General features: G+C 53.2%; 8 protein-coding genes across 8 annotated transcripts; 3 read left to right on the forward strand and 5 right to left on the reverse strand.

The window, feature by feature from the left end:
- Window positions 1-1,622: 1,622 nt before the first annotated feature.
- On the reverse strand, window positions 1,623-4,286 carry NCS57_01116300 (RFX-type winged-helix domain-containing protein; the record flags this gene model as incomplete). The annotated part of the gene is made up of 4 exons (XM_053060884.1): window positions 1,623-3,135; window positions 3,186-3,479; window positions 3,530-4,151; window positions 4,277-4,286. 4 exons carry the CDS (start codon window positions 4,284-4,286, stop codon window positions 1,623-1,625), a joined length of 2,439 nt encoding a protein of 812 aa, XP_052909270.1.
- Window positions 4,287-5,818: 1,532 nt separating this feature from the next.
- On the forward strand, window positions 5,819-6,571 carry NCS57_01116400 (Protein YOP1; the record flags this gene model as incomplete). Its single annotated transcript, XM_053060885.1, has 4 exons — window positions 5,819-5,869; window positions 5,954-6,169; window positions 6,262-6,383; window positions 6,454-6,571. The coding sequence occupies 4 exons, from the start codon at window positions 5,819-5,821 to the stop codon at window positions 6,569-6,571; spliced, it is 507 nt and encodes a 168-aa protein (XP_052909271.1).
- A 1,185-nt stretch (window positions 6,572-7,756) lies between these two features.
- NCS57_01116500 (uncharacterized protein) lies at window positions 7,757-9,683 on the forward strand (the record flags this gene model as incomplete). The annotated part of the gene is made up of 2 exons (XM_053060886.1): window positions 7,757-8,957; window positions 9,007-9,683. The coding sequence occupies 2 exons, from the start codon at window positions 7,757-7,759 to the stop codon at window positions 9,681-9,683; spliced, it is 1,878 nt and encodes a 625-aa protein (XP_052909272.1).
- A 278-nt stretch (window positions 9,684-9,961) lies between these two features.
- On the reverse strand, window positions 9,962-10,379 carry NCS57_01116600 (uncharacterized protein; the record flags this gene model as incomplete). The annotated part of the gene is made up of 3 exons (XM_053060887.1): window positions 9,962-10,035; window positions 10,089-10,215; window positions 10,272-10,379. The coding sequence occupies 3 exons, from the start codon at window positions 10,377-10,379 to the stop codon at window positions 9,962-9,964; spliced, it is 309 nt and encodes a 102-aa protein (XP_052909273.1).
- A 437-nt stretch (window positions 10,380-10,816) lies between these two features.
- Window positions 10,817-11,151, forward strand: NCS57_01116700 (Stress-associated endoplasmic reticulum protein; the record flags this gene model as incomplete). Its single annotated transcript, XM_053060888.1, has 3 exons — window positions 10,817-10,819; window positions 10,893-11,028; window positions 11,087-11,151. The coding sequence occupies 3 exons, from the start codon at window positions 10,817-10,819 to the stop codon at window positions 11,149-11,151; spliced, it is 204 nt and encodes a 67-aa protein (XP_052909274.1).
- A 430-nt stretch (window positions 11,152-11,581) lies between these two features.
- On the reverse strand, window positions 11,582-12,850 carry NCS57_01116800 (Small acidic protein; the record flags this gene model as incomplete). Its single annotated transcript, XM_053060889.1, has 3 exons — window positions 11,582-12,313; window positions 12,370-12,638; window positions 12,790-12,850. 3 exons carry the CDS (start codon window positions 12,848-12,850, stop codon window positions 11,582-11,584), a joined length of 1,062 nt encoding a protein of 353 aa, XP_052909275.1.
- A 2,039-nt stretch (window positions 12,851-14,889) lies between these two features.
- NCS57_01116900 (BZIP domain-containing protein) lies at window positions 14,890-15,744 on the reverse strand (the record flags this gene model as incomplete). Its single annotated transcript, XM_053060890.1, has 2 exons — window positions 14,890-15,254; window positions 15,306-15,744. The coding sequence occupies 2 exons, from the start codon at window positions 15,742-15,744 to the stop codon at window positions 14,890-14,892; spliced, it is 804 nt and encodes a 267-aa protein (XP_052909276.1).
- Window positions 15,745-20,661: 4,917 nt separating this feature from the next.
- NCS57_01117000 (Protein FYV4, mitochondrial) lies at window positions 20,662-21,360 on the reverse strand (the record flags this gene model as incomplete). The annotated part of the gene is made up of 1 exon (XM_053060891.1): window positions 20,662-21,360. One exon carries the CDS (start codon window positions 21,358-21,360, stop codon window positions 20,662-20,664), a length of 699 nt encoding a protein of 232 aa, XP_052909277.1.
- Window positions 21,361-21,474: the final 114 nt, after the last annotated feature.

Genomic DNA, 21,474 nt, shown 5'->3' on the forward strand with positions numbered 1-21,474 from the left:
TGAAAGAGGTGGAGTTTTTTTTTTTCTCGGCTGAGTAACGGAGAGAGAGTGAGAGAAAAAAAAAAAATGAGGCACTAGGTATAGTGAGTAGAGTACCCAAAAAAAATCAAGCGCCGAAAAGCTGATGGAGTCTGACGCCCAACGCAATCCACTGATGGGTTCGTGCGGCTGAGGAAGAGGGTGTAAGAACAAACGCTGAAGCTTTAAGATTGGGGCAGTGAAGCGGAAAGTTTCGTACCAGCTTGTTTGATATGGTGGATGAGATGATATTCAGGGTCCTCTTGGAGAGGCGATTGCAATTGAGCTTGTACAAATGCTGTACCGAGTGGCGAAAAAAGAATTGAGGACTAAGGTGAGAAACGACAGATGTCAGAGGCCCAAAGGTAGATGAGGTGAGGTGAGGTGAGGTAAGGCGCCGTATGGCAGCTATTATGGACCCTTGTTCCCCGGGAACGGAATCAAGGCTTCAAAGCTTTCGGTCGGAAGGGGCAGTGAGTGACCTGACGGCGGGCAAAAGGCAAAGGCAGAGGGTAAGGCGTCTGATATAAGCCTGGGGCCCGGGTTCATAAACTGGTCCCGTCAGATGTCAATGCGTGCGGGTAGCGGTTCGTGATATGTAACCGGCTATATTCACATGTATGTGGCTGATGAAGTAGAAGAGAGTAGATAGGAGTAGAAGAGCTACTCTGCTCTACTCTTAAATGCCTCCCCGCTCGTCCAGTCATTCTTTCTCACCGAATGCACCTCCGAACCAAACCTGGCACCCCCAGCCAGACCCAAACGCAAGGTAGTCTCCGGCTGGATGACTCGAACTCCCCTCCCCATGGACTGGACTCTGCGTAGTTCTGCTTCCGTCTTCGGCTTTGGGACTCCTTCCTTCCAGTCAGGTTTAACTCATTTTTTTTTATCCCTCGGCCCCACTCGTTAGCGCATGGGACCCCACCCCCCCACCAGAGCTTCGATTGATTCCACTGGTGGCTTGTGTGATACGACAGAAGAGGCACTTACACGAAAACAACAACAACAATAACAACACAACAGCAGAATCGCTGTCACTGACTGGTTGTTCTGTTCTGTTCGTACTCGGTAGCTTCAGGAACAATCCTGCAAGTCTTACTTACGATAGTAATCCCGCAATGCAGTACTCACTCCAGTCTGCTGTGGATGCTCAATGCTCGCAATATAATAATGGATCTGTTGACTCCTCAAGCAATGCCCTCACGCCACCCATACCCATTCGCCCCAAGAATCGACTCTTACATGGTTCTCCCGAAAGGATATACATTGAAGCTTGAAAAACATGAACTACTGCCTTCCATGCATGATACGGGCGCGCTCTTCTATCCTTCAGTCGCGCCCTCCCAGACCAAGACCCCCCTTCCCCTTTTCCTTGGCCCGAATTCATGTCGTCGTCCTATCGTCCCATCATGCTTGAATTAAGACCCTCTGGGAATGCCGTATTAAATCACCCAAGGGTATAGATGAATATCCCGACCCCGGAACGCCAGACCCCACCACCGCCGACCGCTCTATCCTGCCCTGTCTCTTTACCATGCCATGCCATGCCGTGCCATCTGGCCATGCCCTCAGCCTTGTCTCGCCTTGCCCAACCCATCCATCAATCATAGTCCTGCCCCAGGATCAAGCTCCGTCCCTGTTAATAGGCCGTGGTCTGGGTTTTCTGATCCTGTAAAGCTAAACTTGTCCATAGGAAAGTCTTCCTCGGGTGTCCTAATCCCGATTCCGCTATCGTCGAGCCCGTCGTTGCCGCTCATGCCCATACTGTTCTGGTTGGTCTTGGCCGGTGGAAACGGAGCTCGCTCTCCTTGGTTCTGAGACGCTGTGTTCACGCCGAGCTCTTCAGCGCTGCTGTTGTACCGAGAATTTTGCCGACTGCCTGCGGTCTCTTGCGTGGCTGGCGGAGGTGTTGGTGTCGGGCCCCCTGTTGTTTGGCTCATCTTTTGCTTCATAAATCCTCCTTGTGCCACCATGAAGCACATCATCTCGTCCAGAAACGCTTTTGTCACCCACCAAGACCCAAAGCTCTTACCCTGGGACAGAGTGAGATCTCGCATCACCGCCGTTCCGATGCGTTCGACGCATGACACAATGTCTGCATGAGATGCATAAGGGAACTTGCGAGGGAGGCTTCGCAGAAAGTCGACCCAGCGATCCAGCACATTTTGCCCAGATTGTGTTGACGCTCCTTCGCCATCCGTCTCTCGGTTGGTGCGGGACGAGATATCTCCATAGATGGTGAGGCACTCCATCTCCCATGGTACCTTGACAGGGTCCAGGAGATCTCGCATCTCCGTAAGTAGTACGTTGACCACATCATCCATGCCCCGAGTCGGCACGCACTCTGCAAGCTTCCGCGGTCGGATCATGGTGATCCAGTCAAGATACATCTGATCGCGGTTGGCAGGGTTCGACAGCATGTTTGCTGCAGCGTGGGCGGTCAAGTTGGTTCTCAATGCCCGGTCGAGGAGGCCAGCAAAGATGGCTGCGGGTGCCTCCTTTGCTCGAACTACATGTTGGGGTTGGCCCTGGAATGAATCTCGAATATGCATAACCAGTCTTTCTGAGATGGTCCTCAGGGTATCCAAAACGGGCTTCGGGACGACCTGCAGTGTAAGGCCAGACACAATTCTCATCATTCGCTGATAGAGAACAAAGTCACACTCCTCGATCCAGGGGGCCAAGGCCGGGTTTCCGAACAGCTTTTGCACAGGCATGGTCAAGGTTCCCTGGAAGGAGGTGTACAGGTGGAAGAAGTTCTTCTCCCTGCAGTACCTGATGCACTCTACTAGTGATGTGCAGTGCGAGCGGTACAACGCAGAGAGGGACTTGGCGGCATCGGGATCGGTCCCATGTGGGAGATATGATTCGATCTGAGGAAGAGGGAGCGGTTCCGACATATCAAACGCTTCCTCGACCTCAGGGGGGAACGCAAGCTCAAGTTGGGTCTTGGTCGTGGTGGTATGCAAATGGTCGAGGCTTGCGAGATCTGGTTGGTTGTATATGCTGTGTGATCGAAGGTCGGGGTGGCTCGACGAGCTCTTAGGCTCGGTGCCAATGTGAGGTGAAGGCAGGGCGCCTTGGCTTAGGTTCGTATGTGAGGGAGCGGGGACGGTGCTACTGCATTGTCAGCATACAAGTTGATGCGAGGTCCATGGGGACCTTACTTGAAGCTCTGGGTCATGCTGGTGGCCTCTGGTTGAGGCCGTGCGGGCTGCACCGAGGGTTCTCGGGCCACGGGCTCGTCGTCAATCAGGGTAAAGTTGACATAGTGGTACTTGGATTCTCCTCGAACACCGAGTCGTCTTGTTTTTAGGCCAGGGAACAGGACGCGGACTAGCTTGCCAAAGCTGGCAGGGTTGAGGACAGTGATCCTCTCTGTTGCACATCTTGAGGCATAGTTGGCGTAAACTCTGCCACGGGGCACTGAGCCCTTGCCCTTGGCGCAGACCGAGTTAATCCTGCGCAGGTCAGTATCAAGGTCTAAAAGTGACAAACTCCTACGGCATACCAGAGCATGGCAAATACTTGGCGTGTACGTTCCGAATTGGGACCTCGCTCGTTGCCATGGAGCTCTCCCGCTACTTCTTGAAGGGTGCGGTGCCTGTGGGCACTGAAGAGCTGCCGCATTTCGAGCTCGTTATTGGCGCTAGATCTAGTAGACGCAGGTTTGGCGGCACCGGCAGCGGCTCTAGCACCTACCTCGCCATTTTCGTCTCGGTCCATCATCTGGCTCCCTTCAGTGAAGCTGGCATTCTGTGTGTATTCGGCGGGAAGAGGGTGCCGTTGCATGGGGTGCTTCTGCTGGTATGACATGGGATGTCCCATGGGAGCACTCATAGAGGTGTCCATGGAAAAATCCTGACCGGTACCCTGCATGTGGCTCGCGGCTTGTAGGATCATGTCCTCTGGGGACAGTTGCGAAACCCCCATATCCTTCGAGTGGCTATGGGCATGCGCGTGGGCCTGCGCGTGGGCATGCTCGCTCGACATCCATTGCCCAGGGTACATATCCGAGGCGTTGGCAAAGCCGGACTGATCGAGAGTGGTAGACTGGTTGGGGACACTGTTGATGGAGGTGGTAGAGGCGCGGGAGAGCGGACGCTTCCTCGCACGGGCAGCTTGGTTGTCGACTGAGCATGGATTGTCAACAATCGTGGTCTTGCCTCAAAGCAGGTCGGAGCGAAGAGGCGGTAGAAGGAGACGTGATGGGGTTATGGCCTGTGGGCAGAAGCGAGGAAAAGAGGGAGGAACTCACTCTGCTCCATAGTAGAAAACGAACGTTCTGTTGACTTAGGACTGAGGAATTTTGCGGGTTAACCGAACAACAAACATCAGCTGGGGCCGGATGCGTCGCCGCAATAACACGGGAATTGGGATCGCAAAGGTCGACGACGACACAACGGACAGGAGAAAAAAAAGGGAGAAATCCTAGAAAGACACTGATAGAATCCAAATGATGCCGCGCAAAGGCCGCCGGCGAGTCTGGCGAGGCGCTGGCTGGTTTGAAGTGTAGCTGCTGGGACTGTTGTTGTCGAGCTTGTTTTGACGTTGCGAGGCCAACCGACGGTGGGAAACCCGTCCGGGCTGATAGACCTGGGCAGGCGCGCCTTAGGTAATCAAACCTGCAGCGGGGGATGAGAGGTTCTGCGCGCTCCCATTGGCGGTAGCCAACGTCTTGCTTTCCCCGTCATTTGTGACCTCCGCTGGTTGGCGCGTGCCCGCTAATTAGCCGAAATTCCTTGCGTCCAGTGATACGAGTCCTGACTGGCTGCGCATCTCGACTCTTCACGATCCTGCCTCGATCGTGTCTCAAGTGGCTGGTGGGTGGCTGGTTGGCTAGTCTAGGACCGGCCAGAGCTGCCACGGCGAGTCCTCGGACTGTCATCTGCAAGTGTCTGCCACTGGCTCGCAGCTTGTGATCGTCCATTGCAGCGCGAAAGACAGAGGTGGAGGGACCGAGTCAGGTCAAGACGTTGTCTGGGAGAGAGCATGTGCTCCTCTCTCCTCGGAGACTCTAGGCTTGCTGTTGCTGAGACCACGCGATCACAATCACGTCTACAATCCACGGCTGGATGCGCATGACAGGGCGAAAACCTATCTTAAATAAATAAAGGGAACTCAGCTGCGAACCGCTGCCGCTTCCCCGTGTTGTGTTGTTGGGGAGTTCAAGCCTTTGGAGTATTACATGCACTCTGCTGCATCCCGATCCTCTTATCTGTTGTGAATGATGTAATCGTCCCCTCACATTTGGGAAAAAATACATGTGATTCCGTGCCAGAACTACGGCGGAAAAAGTACCCTGCGTCATAGCGGCTACTCGTCCCTTAACAGCGCAGCTCTCACTGGGATATCCGGGCTCTCGCAGGTGCCACAGCGTAGGCGCACAGGACTCGCATGACCGCATTCAAGGGGAAACCGGCGCAAAAAAGACAGGTTTGCTCAATTCCACCTCATTCTTGTGCCATCATCAAACCATCGTCAGCTGAACCCTCCCACTGGCTCCAGTGAAGTGTTGCTGACCTTAGCACACAGAAGGCCCCCGAGCCTACAGGGTCACAAGCCACTGACGCCGCGTCAAAATTGTTCCCGCTTCCAAGATTCGCTTCATAGCTAGCGCCGCGATAAAAGCTGCCCTGCTCCTTACCTCTTTTAAACTCCTCCAACCTTGGTACTTACGTATTGGACGCTAGCTGCACACTACACCACATTCCCTTGATTCCAGCCCCTCCAACGCCTTCTTCAACCTTTCAGCATCACTCAACGTCACTGCAATCAACTTTACAGCAAGAAAATCACAATGTCTACTCAAGACAAGGCTCAACAGTACCTCGGTCAGCTCGACCGCGAGGTAAGTTTCATTCGGATCGCGACAGCGATGCCGACAAAGACAGATTGCGCAAGCCGACGGATGCTGACGGTTCTGCCCTGATAGCTCTCCAAGTACCCCGCCCTTAACAACCTCGAGAAGACGTCGGGCGTCCCCAAGGCCTACGCCGCCATCGGCGTTGGCGCTCTCTACTTTTTCCTCATCATCTTCAACCTGGGCGGCCAGCTTCTGACCAACTTTGCTGGTTTCGTCATTCCCGGCTACTACTCACTGGCCGCTCTCTTCACTGCCAACAAGGAGGATGACACTCAGTGGCTGACTGTACGTGGCCTCTTTTACCCTGCTAACTGAGCTCTCCCCTGGATCGAGCCGGTCGCACACTGATCGCGAGTCGCTGCTAACGCATTTTTCAGTATTGGGTCGTTTTCTCCTTCTTCACCGTGCTCGAGAGCTTCGTCCAGGTTGTCCACTGGTTCCCCTTCTACTACGTCTTCAAGTTCATCTTCCTCCTCTGGCTCTCTCTCCCTGCTTTCCGGTATGTCATGGTGCAGATTTTGCGCTCCCTGCCACCTGTCCGGTGCGACCTGAAAACTGACACAACGCAGTGGCGCTGAGCTTCTTTTCCGATCTTTCCTGGCCCCTACCCTCGGCCGATACTTCCAGTCTGCCTCTACTGCCTCTGGCCTTCGCGCCAAGGCCGACGGTCTGGACAAGACCGAATAAGCGGCCAACGAAGTGCAGCTTGGTCGCAAAGCCAACCGGCGCATCCGCGCGACCCGGGTCAAGTTGCTACGCTTTTAATGAGAACAGAACCATATCATTCTGAATGATTGGTAACGAGTGAGCTCCGGCACGAGGTGCTTCACGACGAGAGGGAGGAGGATGGCACACAAGCTCGAAACGCAACGGGTGTTTCAGCTTGGAGGAAGGGTTCATGTCGTATGACTTTGTGCGTGTAATGTATGCTATGCTGTTGCGATGGACTTTTCTTAGAGGGCTGCTGCTTGAGGCTTCATGAGAACACGTTTCGCGATTACGTCTTTTTCATCGGCTCCACATGGTTGTCTCTGTGGCATGGGCCCGACAGCGATTTCCGGGGCAAGGGCTTCTGCAGCAGTGACAATGGCAAGCAGCAAATCTCCAGTACTGGTACCGTGTCGCGTGCTCACTTTGCTTATTTTCTGCGATGTCTCTGTGCAGCTATCGACGTAATTGTGTGCTGCTGACTGGCTCTGGACGGCCAAGCTCAAGCTTTCCGGGCCATGATCGATCTGCTAGGCCTTACGTAGTGGCCACGGGTCCCTTTTTAGCCTGGCCCGAGCTTTGCAAGCTCCCTGGTCCGTAGTGCGGGTGACAGAAATACAATGACTCGGGATGCGTACGTGTCTATTTATGTCACAACGATGGGATGCTTGAGGGTAACATACGGGGGAGGCTCTGATATTTATTGCAAGAAATTCTTAATTCAATCAAGTTTAGAGCTTCTAGTTTGAGCCGCCGCCTTCACCATCCTTATAAGAACCTTGACATTTTCAGTGGTCAATCCTCTTTTCCGCCCCTGGACAGGCTCAAAACTGCCTTGAACTGTGGCTGTGCTCCCCCGGCTGCTGCGCCTCATTCCCCTTAAACTCTTGGGGCCAAGCCGTCTTGGCGCAGATACGCCCGTCAGCAACGTCTCGTCTCGTCTCGTCGGGCTGATCAGCCTCGACTTTGTACCAACTATTTTATTTATTGTGCAAATCCCCCCGTTGCAAACCGTCCTTGGCGAATTAAACTCGAGGGCCTCACCATGATAGCTTGCGACCAATAACAAGTTGAAGCCAAGAGTCCTCTCGTTACCCTCGTTATTCGACTGCGCGCCGATAGATCGATACTCGGCGAAGGCCCCTGGAGGGCACGCCCCTCGTCATGACGCTCGACTCGCCCATATCACGACTTTTTACGTCGACAGCGGCTTCTCTGCTGGCTCTGTTACTATGTCTGGCATTTGGATCTCTAGCCTTTGCCAGTGCAGCTGAACCAGTACTCGATTCCGCTATTCACATCGAAGAACCGATCGAACGAAGGAGCGGATTGGATTTGATATACGAACCCGAGTTTACACCATTCGATCGCAGCATTATTGGACGAGCACCCAACGACCCGAAACCCGAGCTGTCGTCTCTGGATAATAATGGTCCTGACGCCCGAAACCTAGGCCCTGGGAAGACAGTTTGTTATGTGATTGACAAGAAGACGTTGTTGGACGGCGAGAGAAGTGAACGGGATATCACGGGCGACGAATCGACCGATGGCAACAATGAGGGACACCAGAACTCGCGCAGGGCTGAAGCGAAGACTGTTTACATTTCAGCCAACACTTGCAATGGTCCAGCCGCAGGCACCAAGGATGGGAAGCCTCTAAAGATGCCGCAGCTCACTCTCTACGTCTCGACGACAAACAAGACGCAATGCCCAGACGCAACCAACTTTGACGAGAAGAACTCGGCTTTGAAGGAGATCCCGTTCGTGGAGGGAGCTGTCATGTACACCCTCAACGCCACCGACACCGTCTACCTCAGCATCGCAGCCCCCAACTTGACTAGGAAGGAGGAGGCTGTTTGGAAGTATGAGGTTGCCATATCCTTTGACGAGTACTACCACTCGTACGTGCCCAACAATGGTAGCGTTGAATTGCTGTGGCTGGACAGCGACTCGAAATCGGCCTTGCTGGTCAGCAGAGTCCTAAGCTCGAATTCAACTGAGACGCAAACGATCATGAAGAGGCCGCCACCATATGAAATCTATATCGGAAATAGCAACTTGAAGACGATCGATGGTCTAAGGCACTCGGCGTGCGGTCTGAAAAACTCGGCCGATATCTGGGCAAGCAACGACAAGACTGGGCAGCGCTACAACCAGGTCACAATGGGCATGACGCTCCGAGGGCCAGGGCCAGAACAGCTACCGAAGCAGCAGTTTCTTCTCGAGGGCCTCAATTCGAGCACAAACTACACGGGCATTCTCGTCAAGATGCCGACAAAGAGCAATAAGAGACAGTCGACTAATGGGCGCACAATTGGCGGCGGAGGCATCGTCTTTCAATCCACCGACTTTGAGACGTCATCCGGTATGTCGAGTATCTCGGTAATTGGTACAAGAGTCTAACTTGGATGCAGGAACGAATTGCATGGTGGTGACAGATCTCACGTTCTGCAACGAGACGCAGTATGCTGTTCCTGGCAACAACAAGAAATACAACAACACGATGCTCGCCAAGGAATACGACGACTACGCCCGGACGATGTATGCCAACTTTGAAAAGGTTCTGGCGCAGGTCGCATGTGAGGCACCCCCTGAGTCGGCCTACTCTCTAGCACGCACTTGTGATGATTGTCGTGAAGCCTACAAGCGCTGGCTGTGTACCGTCAGTATTCCTCGCTGTGAGGATGTCATGGGCGGCAGCAACATAAGCATCATACGCAATGCCTTTCATCCCTTTCCCAACGGGACAAAGCTATCGGCCGATTTCCTCAAGGGTCAGACGATAAAGCCGGCTAACAACGCCTCGCGCAACGCCTTTATCGATCAAACGATCAAGCCAGGTCCCTACAGAGAGATGCTACCCTGCGAAGACCTCTGCTACGATGTCGTTCAGTCCTGCCCCGCTCAGATCGGCTTCAGCTGTCCGCAGCCTGGCTTTCAGAGCTTCGACGTCAGTTACGGGCAGCGAGGCACGGGTGTGACGTGCAACTACCCCGGCGAGGCGAGAACAAAGATCAGTGCCGCTGGGGTTCTTTCTCCAAGCGTGTTGTTACTGAGCGCGGTGCCATTGATGGTTTGGTTGGGATTATAAGGCCTTGTGCCTTGAATGTTTATGTTTGGCGTTTATAAAAGGCGTTCGGGCAAGATGAGCCTCGAAGACGGTTGCATCAGAAGCCTTTGCTTGGGAATTAGGTTTTTTTCGAGCCGCAAGATACAGTAGAATTTCCAGTGTGTGATATAGTTGTAACATCAAACGACTGGGAGCTCGATAATGGGGGTGCATGAAGAAAAGATATCATGATATTATACACTCATTGTTCGTCATATGATACAGAAAACACCTTGGTTTAGTCGCATCTTGTCAAACCTTTATGCCTTTCCCTCCTTGGCCTTTGTTGCAGCGTCATGTTCCTTGATTGTTGTCTCGAGTTGAGCAATTGTCGCTAGATACTGTCATTAGCTACCCATGCCTTCTTAGCAGAATACCCAGGCTTACCGTCTCGCTCAGCGCGGGCCTCATCCGTCTCGAGCTTCACCCACGCCCAGTACACGAGCTGGTAAGTGAACACGGCGAGCAGTAGTGTCTTTGCGATTGGCCGTGTGAAGCTGCGGTAGAATTGGGACTACATTGACCATCAGCAAACATGAACATGTCATCAATTGTCTGGGCGAGTCTTACAGTTACACTCGGCTTAGATGCCTTGCTCGCAAAGGCCCTCCTTTGAAGCATAGATCCCCGTGAATAGACGCCCCTAAGGGCCATGGCAGACCGCATTGTGGTAGACATGATGATATGTTTGACTTGCGCTTCAACCTGGATGAGCGGCAATCGATAAGCTTCCACTGCACCAGCCACATCAAAGAAAAAAAAGGGATGTGTGGCACAGCTCGGCGGGGGTGGGGCCGGCGGGCGGAGGAATTGAAGGGACTGGGCACTAAAAGGGAAAGGAACACATGTCCCCAAAAATGTTGACACCCTGCTGCTTGCTGCGTGCGCGAAGTAAAGTGAGCTCCAGGGGTCATAAGGTGGCTTCTACTGTAATCTATGAAATCTGTCCCCTCTTAATAAAGTCCTCTCTCCCTTTCTTCAACCAACAGCGCAGATCAATTCGAACCTCTTCTTCAAACCAACGCACTCCTTCTTCCATTCTCTTCTCCCTGTCTATACTTTTTGCATCTAAGCCTTGAAAAGCCTGCACTTCCTTCCAACCTACATACATCAAAATGGTATAGCTTCCCGCACCCCTTCCACCGACGATCCCATGATGAAGTCAAGCTGACATGATGAACTCTTTCGCAGGCGCAAACCCCCGAGCAGCGACGCCGCAACGCCAAGTTCGCAAAGGAGAACGAGGCCAAGATGGGCAAGTCCGAGACCCAGATCAAGCAGCGCGTCAAGGAGACTCCCAAGTCTCCCATCTCCCTCTTTTGGGTTGGTGCGTCTCTACCTCTCCCTACCACTGCCTATGATCAAGCTAACATGTTCCTGTCCAGTCCTCCTCGGCTTCATCATCTTTGGCGGTCTCGTCTTCGAGGCCATCTCCCGATTCTTCGGTTAAGAGAAGACGTCTCCTTTACTCGACGAAACCACTACAACAAAAACCACCAAATCGACAAAAACATGGCTCCTCCTCCAGTGGTGCAAAACCGGAGAAGCAGGCCGTCTCTGCACCGATACCTTTTTCTTTATGGAAATCTCTCTACCCAACTGCCGTCGCCGCCGCCGAGAGGCTGGAAACAACAAAAAGGGGAAGGCTTTTATACCTGTAATTTGTTTCACTGAACTGAAGAGTTGACTTGATATCACATGGAACTTTGGGGAGAATCGGCGCAAAATGGAATCAAATATAATCCCCTTCTTTTTGAAGAGCAAATATCAATTGGGTCTCTTTGCTTTTTGTTTTTGTCTACCTGACGCCGTGCCACTAATTGGTGAGAAACGATGATGGATGGGAAATTAAACATCAACCTCCAACGAGAGGTCCAAAACTATGCACCGAGGCCACGGCGCTTGCTGCCGCCCTCGTTCTTCATCTTCATGCCCGCTTCGAATTGCTTCTGGATCTCAGCCTCGGCTTTGGTCGAATCGGATTGACCCTTGGAAGCATGCGAGGTCACAGGTGCGCCAGCGCCAGCACCACCCTTCTTACCTCCCAAAAGCCGGAGGAACTTGGCCTGTCGAGCAGAACCACCCTCAATCTCGTCGACGTGCCACTGCTCAGCCGGGGCATCAGCTGAAGAAGCCTCCTTTTCCTTCTTGCCCTTACCCTTCTTCTTCTCCTTCTTGGTGGAGGTTTCGTCAGCAGTCTCGGCGACTTCGCTGTCCCGCTTGCGCTTCTTCTCGGCCTTCTTGGACTTCTTCTCGGAAACAGCAGGCTCCTCGGCCTCAGAATCGGCCTCGACAGCCTCTTCCTCCGCCTCAACCTTCTTGGCCTTCTTTTCCTTCTTTGACTTCTTCTCTTTCTTGGGTTCCGTCTCAGCGGGGGTCTCGACGTGGGAAACGTGGCTTCGTTCGGAGGCGGCGTTGCTCAATCGGCGGTGCTTCATAACGACCTCGTCGGCAGGGACCTCCGGGGGCACTTCAGTGGGTTGCTTAGACACGTCAACGCCGCCATCGCTATCGGCAGAGCTGTCAGAAGTGGCCTCAGAAGCCTCGGATCCGGAGACGGAAAGCATATCCTCATCCTTGTCTTCGGACTTGGACTCGGACTGGTTGGCATTCTGTAGTTCCAAAGTCAGATCGAAAAAAACCAATTGCCAGCGATGCCATTACTCACCTGAGCATCGATGATGGCCTGAACCTGAGCGGCCAACTTCTTCGCCTTGGCCAGCTTCTGGTGGCCCTCCCTCTCAAGCTTTTCCATACGCATCTTCATCTTGTGCACCTTGCTCTGTCCCTTGGCCAAGGGTGGCACCTTGGGCTTCGGGCCCTGGAGCTCCTCCACAGCTGCCTTGGCGGCGCGCTTCTCCGCCCTGGCGGTGCGCTTCTTCATGCGCTTCTCAGCCTTGATCTGCTTCTTGTCGAGCTTGCGCTTAGGAGCCGGAGCTGCAAGCACGCACGGCGCATCATGTTAGCAACGGGGTGTGTTCTCTCTCTCTCTCTCCTCGTATCGTGACAGGAAGCAAAAGGGGTGCAAGAGGAAGAGCGCATAAGACTGGTAAGAAAGCGCTTGATATTAGGCCGGTAGACGCCTTACCTCTCCTTGCTTTCAGCCGGTCAGGGTGCATCGAAGGACCGGGGTTCGTGGACTCCGACATGGCGGCTAGATCGTTTCTCGTCGCGAGGAAGGCAGATTTTGAGGGATCACAGCACGAAGGAAGGCAGATTCGAAGATCTCGAAGGATCAATTGTAGACTGCAAAGTGGGCCTTGACGCCAACGGGTGTGGGGGGTGCGATGGAATGAACAAGACTTGGTGATGGCTTCATGGGTTTCTGGGCCATTGGAGAATGTCGTTACCTACTTTTTCTGCCGGGCGGTGAATGTTAGCCTGCAGCAGGGGTGTGGGGGAAGGAGGGGCGTTCCGTGCCTTCCCTGTGGATGTGGAGCTCGGGCGTCTGCCAGAGGCTCCCGAGCAGATTTGAGGTTGCCTAAAGAGGCAGTCGCGGGGCATCCGCGCCTTCAGCTAAGGCTTTCCGCGATTTACACTGTAACCGTCTCTGCATAAGATGAAGAATCGGATATACACCTGGAGGTGACGGATAAGCATCCAGCCATGGTAAGATGTACGAGATGACAGGGTATAGGATATGCAAGCCTCAGGTTCTATAATTATGTCTGTCAATTGGGGAATGCCATTAAGGTCAGCACAAAAAACGCCCATCATCTCGATTTCCCACCTTCTTCCTCGTGTCCCCTCATTTTTTAAGATGATGTCAGTCGCTTTCTCGGCGGCCGCTGTCTCTCGAATCGTCTTCCTAATAGAGATGGGCTCCTCTTTCCCCCTTTGGTCGTGCAGACGAAGGAAACTCCGACCCGCCGCAACGGGTGGGTTCCTGCCGCTGAATCTGCCTTACGCACTGCAGCAAGAGACACGACGGTGATGATTAGCGGCGGGTACACACACTTACTACCTACACTACCTAGACCTTGGGACCAGGTTATTCCTCCAATGCTAAGTGGCTCGTTCTTGGGGGGAGTGATGCTACCCACGCACGCACGTACGTACGTCTCTGAGTGTCCCATCCATCGCCCAAGCAGGAGTTTCTCAAGGGTCCAGGTCCTCTCTCTTTCTGCGGGGCCGGCGGGACGTTTCACGCTTGCTGCCCTATGCGATATTCCATCCCCTGGATCTGCCAACAGCCTGGTCCTGGGTAGTAGCCTTATGAGCTTCACGGCACGTGCTGTACAGTAGGCTTGAACTACCCAACAACCTAGGTACCCGCGGTTGTCACGTTGATTTCTTGTCTCAACTGCCGAGGAGGATGCCTTGGTGATGGGACCCCGGATCCCGCGGGTTGCATGTCTGTCACCAAACGCCGCAGCCGACATGCCCAAGGACATCGTGGAAGCGGACCAGGGCTCCGTCCCGTTCGGGGCTCCTTTGTGTCTTTGGTGACGTATCTGGAATGCGGGTGAGGGACGTCTCTGGCCAGCCAGGCAGAGCTAAGCCACAATGTATTCTCCGTGATGGCTCAGGAGGACATCAACCCAAGCTTGCCCTACTCTCGAGTAGTTTCTTCACGCATTGACTACGACTCGATACACACCCAGGGGTTCGTGTCGAGTTCATCCCCAAGTGTCTCCCTCGCCCCTCGACAACTGTCAGTGTCCCGCCAAGGGGATCGACAACTTGGCGCATTCAGTAAGACATCACGATGGCCCCATTTCAAAAGTTGGGAATACGAAATTCTCAGTCTCTTTATCGGTGTGTGGAATTTGATCCCCTAATCATATCCATGTTTCCCACCCCAGTCTCCAACGCCCCAGCCTATAGAAACAAAAGAAGAGAGTCTGGTCTATGAATAGAATAGAGAAGAGATCCAGCATCTTTGCCGTTATCCTCGGCCACAAAAGAAAAGAATAAGAAAAAGCAGAGTCATGTCGTCTTACAGGAGAAAAAAAAAGAAAATCTCAGCCGTTTCCTAGAATAGAAATCCCAAAAACATCATCTCATCAGGGAGGGGGGTATTGCAAAAGTAACCAAGCCCTTGTGATACATGTGTAGTTCCAATCTTTCATGATACGTTCCATTTCAGTCCTCCTCTATGCTTCAGATACCAGAAACTGGATATCCCGTCAGTTGTTACCTCAGGAGAAGCATCATAGGCATCACTTACACATCGCTCAGCCCTCCATTATTGCTGCAGATTCGGGTCGTACAGATAGGAATCGTCGTAATACATCTCGTCTCCTCCGCTGCTTCCACCGTAGCTTGTATGTTGCGCCCATTGAGCTCCTCCGTAGGACGGTGAGGCCCCGTATGTCGCTGTCGCGAAGCCGTCATCTCCGCTGTATGTTCCTCGCCCGCTGCTTCGCCGGCTCTCGACCTCCTGGCCTCGCGCTACAAAGTGCGCAATATTGACGCTTCCCCAGGGGAGACCTGAGGGCTCTGGATCTGTGCTGAAGTCGCCGGGGTTTGGGATACGGTAGCTGTTGCCCGCGTACTCTTGGTTACGCGAGTCTCGTTCCGCCTTCTCCTTGTTTTCTCGGGCCTTTTCTCCTATTGTTCTATTAGCCTACTGTCATTTGTAGTTAAGCAGCGTTGACATACGGAACTTGCGTTGGGCAATGCGGTTCTGGATTCTCCGTCTCTCTTCAGGATCTGTCACGTCGGTCCAGTCAAGATCGTCCTTTGGACTTGACTTTGACTTCTTTGACGAAGAAGAGGAAGAGCTGCCCTTTCGGGAACTGCTGGAACTGTGCTTTGAGCTTCCAGCCATCTTGTTGTTTCTAGGATCTACCTCGGGTGTCTCGAGGTGCGCCGTGTTGGAAGATCTCTTCTTCCTGTGCCTTCGATGTCCCTCACGGGGAGTCTCAGAAGGCAGAGATCTGGCTCGACGATGTTGTTCAAGTTCTTCAGAAGCTTCCAGTTCCTCCTCGTACAGGTACTGGTACTGGCTTTGCTGTGCCTGTGGGACTTCTGGAGAAGCGCTTTGTATTCTGATCTCTGGGGGTTGCAAGTCGGAGGCAGAGTATCTCGGCGATGACATCTACCCTCAGAGTATCATTCAAGAAAAGCCCCAGGATAGGGCTTTGAGGTTGTCAAGACAAGAGTAGTAGTAAAGAAGGAACATAAAAGTTCAGAGTCTTTCAAGTAAAAGTTGAATCTGTAAAACAGTGTAAGTTGTTGAAGGTAAAGATTATCTCGAGTCAGGTAGACGAGGTCTTGATATATAATAGTCCAAGGGGTTGATATCAGTTAGGCAGACAAGCTGCAGGCTTAGACTTGGGGATATCTCAACCTTGAACAAGACTCCAGCACTGAACAGGGGTCCTTGACAAGCAGCGGGACGAATGCACATACATGCAGGGCAGTGTAAAGAGAGGCGGACGGGAGTCAAAAGATGCAAAAGAGACATGGGTCACGTACCAGACAAGTCCGCCCTGTGCCATGATCCTCATCATCGGTAGTACCTGACGGACCCAGATGTCGACGGCCATGCGACAGTGGATCTGCAGCAGAGCCAGCCCCGAGAGAGTCGGCCGGGACCGGGGCTTGGAAGAGGTCTTGGAAGGGGGGGTGTATACGAATACCAAGACAAGGAGGGTTGACGGGGGACCCGGTAGGGCAGACTGTTTGTATGGGGAATGAATTACGATGGGTGACGCAGAGGACACGAGGCGAGGCGAGGAATTGGGATCAGAGAGTGGACGGGGAGGGAGAAATAAGAGTCGAATAACTAGGATTCATAATTGGAAGTTGGAGGTGGCTCTATTCATATCGTCTACGCCCTCCGTCCAGAGTCTACCGACTCTTTTCCCCTTTGCCATATGGGCCCCCTCAGCCCTGGCAGCCGGGGGTCTAGTGTGACCGTGGGAATGGAAAAAGAGTGAAGGCTTGAGCAGCAAAAGGAGGGTGTGTCCATTGGAGGGAGTGTCCGTGAAAACGGGAGTGGGGATGGGAGGGTGTCCGACCCGCCCGCCGCCCGCCGGCCGGGACAAACCTCACTCCGCCGGGGGAAGAAGGAAAAGAAGCCAGGCTCTGCTAGGCAGGTACAAGGCTCGTGGGGCTTGACGTCGCCGAGTGGTGGTGTAGACGAGTGACAGGAGGCTTGAGCCGTCCCGTCACGAACGGTCAGACACATGCCAGGCCAGGCCATGCAGCAAAAGACTCACTCACATTCTGAGTAATTGGCCGTCCCCGTGACAAACGGGAAGAGTCATCGTCCTGGGGCCGCGCTCTCCGAAAGTGCATGGGGGGGTTGCGAGGCTGTCTTGTCTTTTCCTGGTAGGGCTGCGTATGTGCCGACGTCACACCTCGAGATTGGGAGCAAGATGATTAGTCTTTGAAGCAGAATCACCTCTTTGCAAACGGCAATAATCAAGCAGAGACGCGTCGGCTGTGACGCCTCTCTCACACATATCCGTCCCCTCGGGAAATCACCCACCCCCAGAGACCAAGCCACCCGCACGAGCGCAACGGGTGTGGGAAGGTAAGGCAAGGACAGGGCCAGGCGGCCGAATGCGAGATATACGACGAGAAAACGACGACAAAGAAAGACAAAGCGGAGCTTGCTTGGGGTTGGGTTGTTTTAGGCGGGCGGGTTTTTTGGGGGGGACTTGTTCTGTAAAGAGTTTAGGCGTGGGCATTGGATAAATTAACAAGGGCTATCATTATGAGCTAGCAATAGAAAGACGTTGCACAAGATGGCACTCACTCACTGCTTCTTCAACTCTTTAGGTATCCCTGTCACAGACGGAACATGTGCCGGGGACAAGGATCAATTGGGCGTCGTTTTAGGAATCGTCCCAGGCACTTGGACTCTCTCCTCTCCTCTTGAGGCCATCCAGCCCCAGGCAACCCCATTCATTGTACATCTGATATGTGCCCCGTTATGCTCGACCGTTATGCTACTGTAGTTTGCGTATGCCGGGAAGATTCTGGAACGGCTGTGATACAAGATTCTTGCTGCCTTGGGGCCTGCAGGCAATCGCAGCAAGCCCCCAGTGCGCCAGGCAGATGCCAGATGGACGCGCTGCACAATGAGCCACAGGTTTGATTATCATGGTGGTGACGACAAACGAATGGCAGGTTGTCCAGGTGATGCAACAGTCCAGATGGCCCAGACTCTTGCTCTTGGTGATGCTCGACTCGGAAAATACCCACATGCCAGATTGGGATAAATCAAGGGAGGCGAGGGAGGCCGAGTTGCCCGTCGGTCGCATCAGCCCTACAGTATTCCAGCTGTAACCTTGTTTCTCGCCTGGTGGTGGTGATGTGCCAGCAGGGAAGCAAGTCTTGGCAAGGCATTTAGCATACACATACAAGGGCAATTATTCAGCACACAGCCAAATACGAAAAAGGTCAGGTTCAAGTCAAGAGTCATCATCTGCAGTTAAAGCCCTCACATCTTGTTGTCTTGCAAAGGGCGTCGTCGTGACCCCTCCTTGTAGAGTATAGCCTCCTGACAAATCCAGGGACTATTCGGATTCCACTCTCTCAGTGTGAATAATTCTCGTGTTTCAGTCCTTGTTCACTTGTATTAGTGATCCCTGATGATCGACGTCGTCACCTTCACTCAATACAACCTCGCTCATTCATACCCTTGCAGACAAGAAAACAGCAATGTCCAAAATTAGGCAGCTCTTGGATGTGTCTCCTCTGTCTCTTCTGTCACCCGTATTCTGCGTATCGACTACGCAGACCTCTCTTCACTCGTCGGTGAGAGAGAACAAGCAATCTCCCTCGAGCTGCTTTCTTTTTTGCCTTTTGCACCAAAAAAGAGGGATCTGCAAGACAAAGGTTCCTAGACTAGATCAACAAGAAAGAAACTCTAACCCGTCAGGTCGGGCCATCCCTGACGCCTCTCACCCACTCGCTCGCTTGTCCAACCAACGAACGGCGTTCGTCACCTTTGCTGTTACTTAAAATACTCTCTTGTAAGTGTGTGTTGGTGTGCAGCCCCGATCTTCCCTTCTCCTCCCCAAAAAGAGGGGTTTTTTTCTCCCTCTGCGTTAAAATGAACATCCATGGGATCGGACATGATGGCTGCGGCCGTGCTTTCGTCCGTCCAGCCTGACAGGGTTTGGCTCGTCCAATCCAGATGGGAGTTGCACCGACGAGCCTTAGCGGCCTGGCAAGGCAGTTTTGGCATGTTTGCTGGCAATCTGGGTCTCATGGCACGGATGGATATTCACGTCCTGTGCAGAGTATGTAGCCATCACACACGAATCCAATAGCTGAAGACCATCATCACAGTCTCGATGCCAATGGGCGAGTCTTGTGCAACTTTTCAATGTAACAAGGAGCCGTCCATGGTCACCTATATCAAGCCACCTTTAGAACTTGGAGGTTTCTATTCTTAAAGAATGTGGCGTCGACGCCGGCTGCGCGTGCCATTTCGCTACCAGACACTGCACATTTACATGACAACGCTAACAGGTCTGAACGACGACTCCAAATGTTACCGTTGTCGATCCTCAACAGAGTCACGCCGAATATGCAAGGCTATTTAAACCCACCTCGGCACATGCAGCTTTTTTCTGTTTCACAACGGTCCGCGATGTGAATGGATATAGGGTATGATATTGGGGTACGGATGCAGTACCCATCCACTGTCCAAGCTCAACTATCCAGGGGTCTCATCCTCTAATCCTCGGAGATGTCAACAGCGAGTGTGGATGACAGCAGATCCATTCAATGCCATGCCAAGCACAAGGCCAGACCTTTCCCCTCCAGGAGGTCAACGCTGCTGGGTAGACTATCTCGACCCCAATCAACATCACGTTGAACGTGGGGCCACGGCACGACGGGAGTGATTCGCACGGCGTTGTAATTCAGTGAACAGGGGTGAAGGGTTGGTGGATATTTACTCCTATCAAGAAAAAAACTGCCTTGTTCAAGACCCATGATCCATGGCCCGTCATTCCCTCCCCCCCGCCGCAGAGCAGCTTCGCTTCCTGTAACCATGGCTCGACATGAACGGTTTTGTGGCGTTGGGAGCGACGCGACGGGAACGTGTCATTGCCGTGGTCTGGTGTTTGTATGGGATTCATGACTGGGATTGAGGGAGGCTGTCATGCTCATGAGTTTGGAGGCCTCTGTCAATATTGTATGTCTGGGATTGGCAACATCCGATAGTGTCTCTCCATACCATCGCCAAGGCCTAAATTAATGCGATGACAGGTGCCCCCAAGTAAGATAATACTAGGCAAATCGTCCATGTAGACGGGCTATCTTGTCGTGCATGGAATGCTTCTAGAGGCCGCCGTCTACTCGCGTGGCTTCAACTGATAGACAACGCCATACACCTTTACTCGGCTTTTACTTGCATATCCAAATATCAGATCATTCTTCTCTTTCTCAGCCCTACGACTCCCAACTCGATCAAACCCAAGGCAATGCGGATCTTTCCGTTCACGCCCACACCCCGTCTTCGTCATCGCTTACAAACAAACCACAACAGGATGCGGCTCTTCACTCAAACACAAGAAACGACGTTGAATTAAACTTTTCCAAGCGAGGCCATGTCAAAAGGATTAAGGCATCTTCTCAAAGGAGCATTTGTCTTTTTTTTCGCCACTCGCTTGTCAAGGGGGCTGGGGGCCCTTTTTTTCTCACAAGGTAACGGCTCCGTCAGCCGTTTTGGGGAAATGCACCGCCTTGAGAGATCCACTGGACTAGATCTGGTGTTGACGAGAGAATGATCCCTGGAACTGGCTTAATACATAGTAGATGGTTCCTATGGCGGGAGAAATGAGTCAATGTCTACTATGTAAAAACTATAACCTGCCGCTTCCAAGTTGGAAGAAAACAGGCCTGAAACGTAGCTGTTAGACATCTCACCCAAGTACACAAGAACAACCATGTTCAACATGCTCTGCCAAACTGGCCATGAACCATAAGTTGAATCGGCTAAAACTACAGTGGTAAATGTACACGTCGTATCGTTTCCTTTGCCCGGCCGTTACAGGTTCGACATCATCTCGGCCTCACGCTCGGCCCTCCGCTCCGCAGACCTCCTCTTGAACCGGACCTCGGCCCTTCTGCGCTCACCACCGTCAATCTTGCGGCCCTGGCGGTTCTCCCACATTCCCTCCGTCACCTTGACCACGGCGCCGTCCAGTCCGGGGAGTGGTGTGGCATAAGGTCCTGCGATCGTCTTGGCGCCCAGCACCTTGTATCCTTGTGGCCGGACCAGCGTTGAGGAAGGCTCCGCGGCGGCACCCTCGACCTCGTGGGGCACGTTGACAACCCACTTGGCATCGCTGAGGCTCGACGGCGGCGGTGTCGCAACCTTGAGCAGTGCCTCCCCGTCCTTGACGTGCTGAAAGTCTCCACCGGGTCCCAGAGCGCCCTCTCGGTACCGGTGCATCCAGTGGAGGAGGTATCGTCGGTTCCGGGGCGGCTCAATGCCCAGCTCCTTGAGTTGCGGGGAGGTGAGGGAGAAGAGGGCCTCCCACGAGGGGAACTTGTTGGCGTACTTGTTGAGGCCGCGGCCGATCAGGGTGAGGAAAGTCGGCACATCGGGAACAAAAGGTCGGGGCTGGGGGATCGGCGGTGCTGGCCTCGTCTTGTGCAGTTGTCGGATCTGTCCTGTCCGCGAAAAGGCGCTGCCGCTCTGCAGAAGCAGGCCAAAAGTTGACCGGAGTCGTTCGCCCTTCATTTTGCTAGAGATGGATGTTAGTCCTTGAACCCAATTGTTGAGGTGGGCAATTGAAGCCGAGGAGAAAGCCTACACTGTTCAATGGGTCGAATGGCTACGAGTTCCGCCTCTATC

The sequence above is a fragment of the Fusarium keratoplasticum genome, chromosome 9 (genome assembly GCF_025433545.1).
Source record: "Fusarium keratoplasticum isolate Fu6.1 chromosome 9, whole genome shotgun sequence".
NCBI classification, from domain to species: domain Eukaryota; kingdom Fungi; phylum Ascomycota; class Sordariomycetes; order Hypocreales; family Nectriaceae; genus Fusarium; species Fusarium keratoplasticum.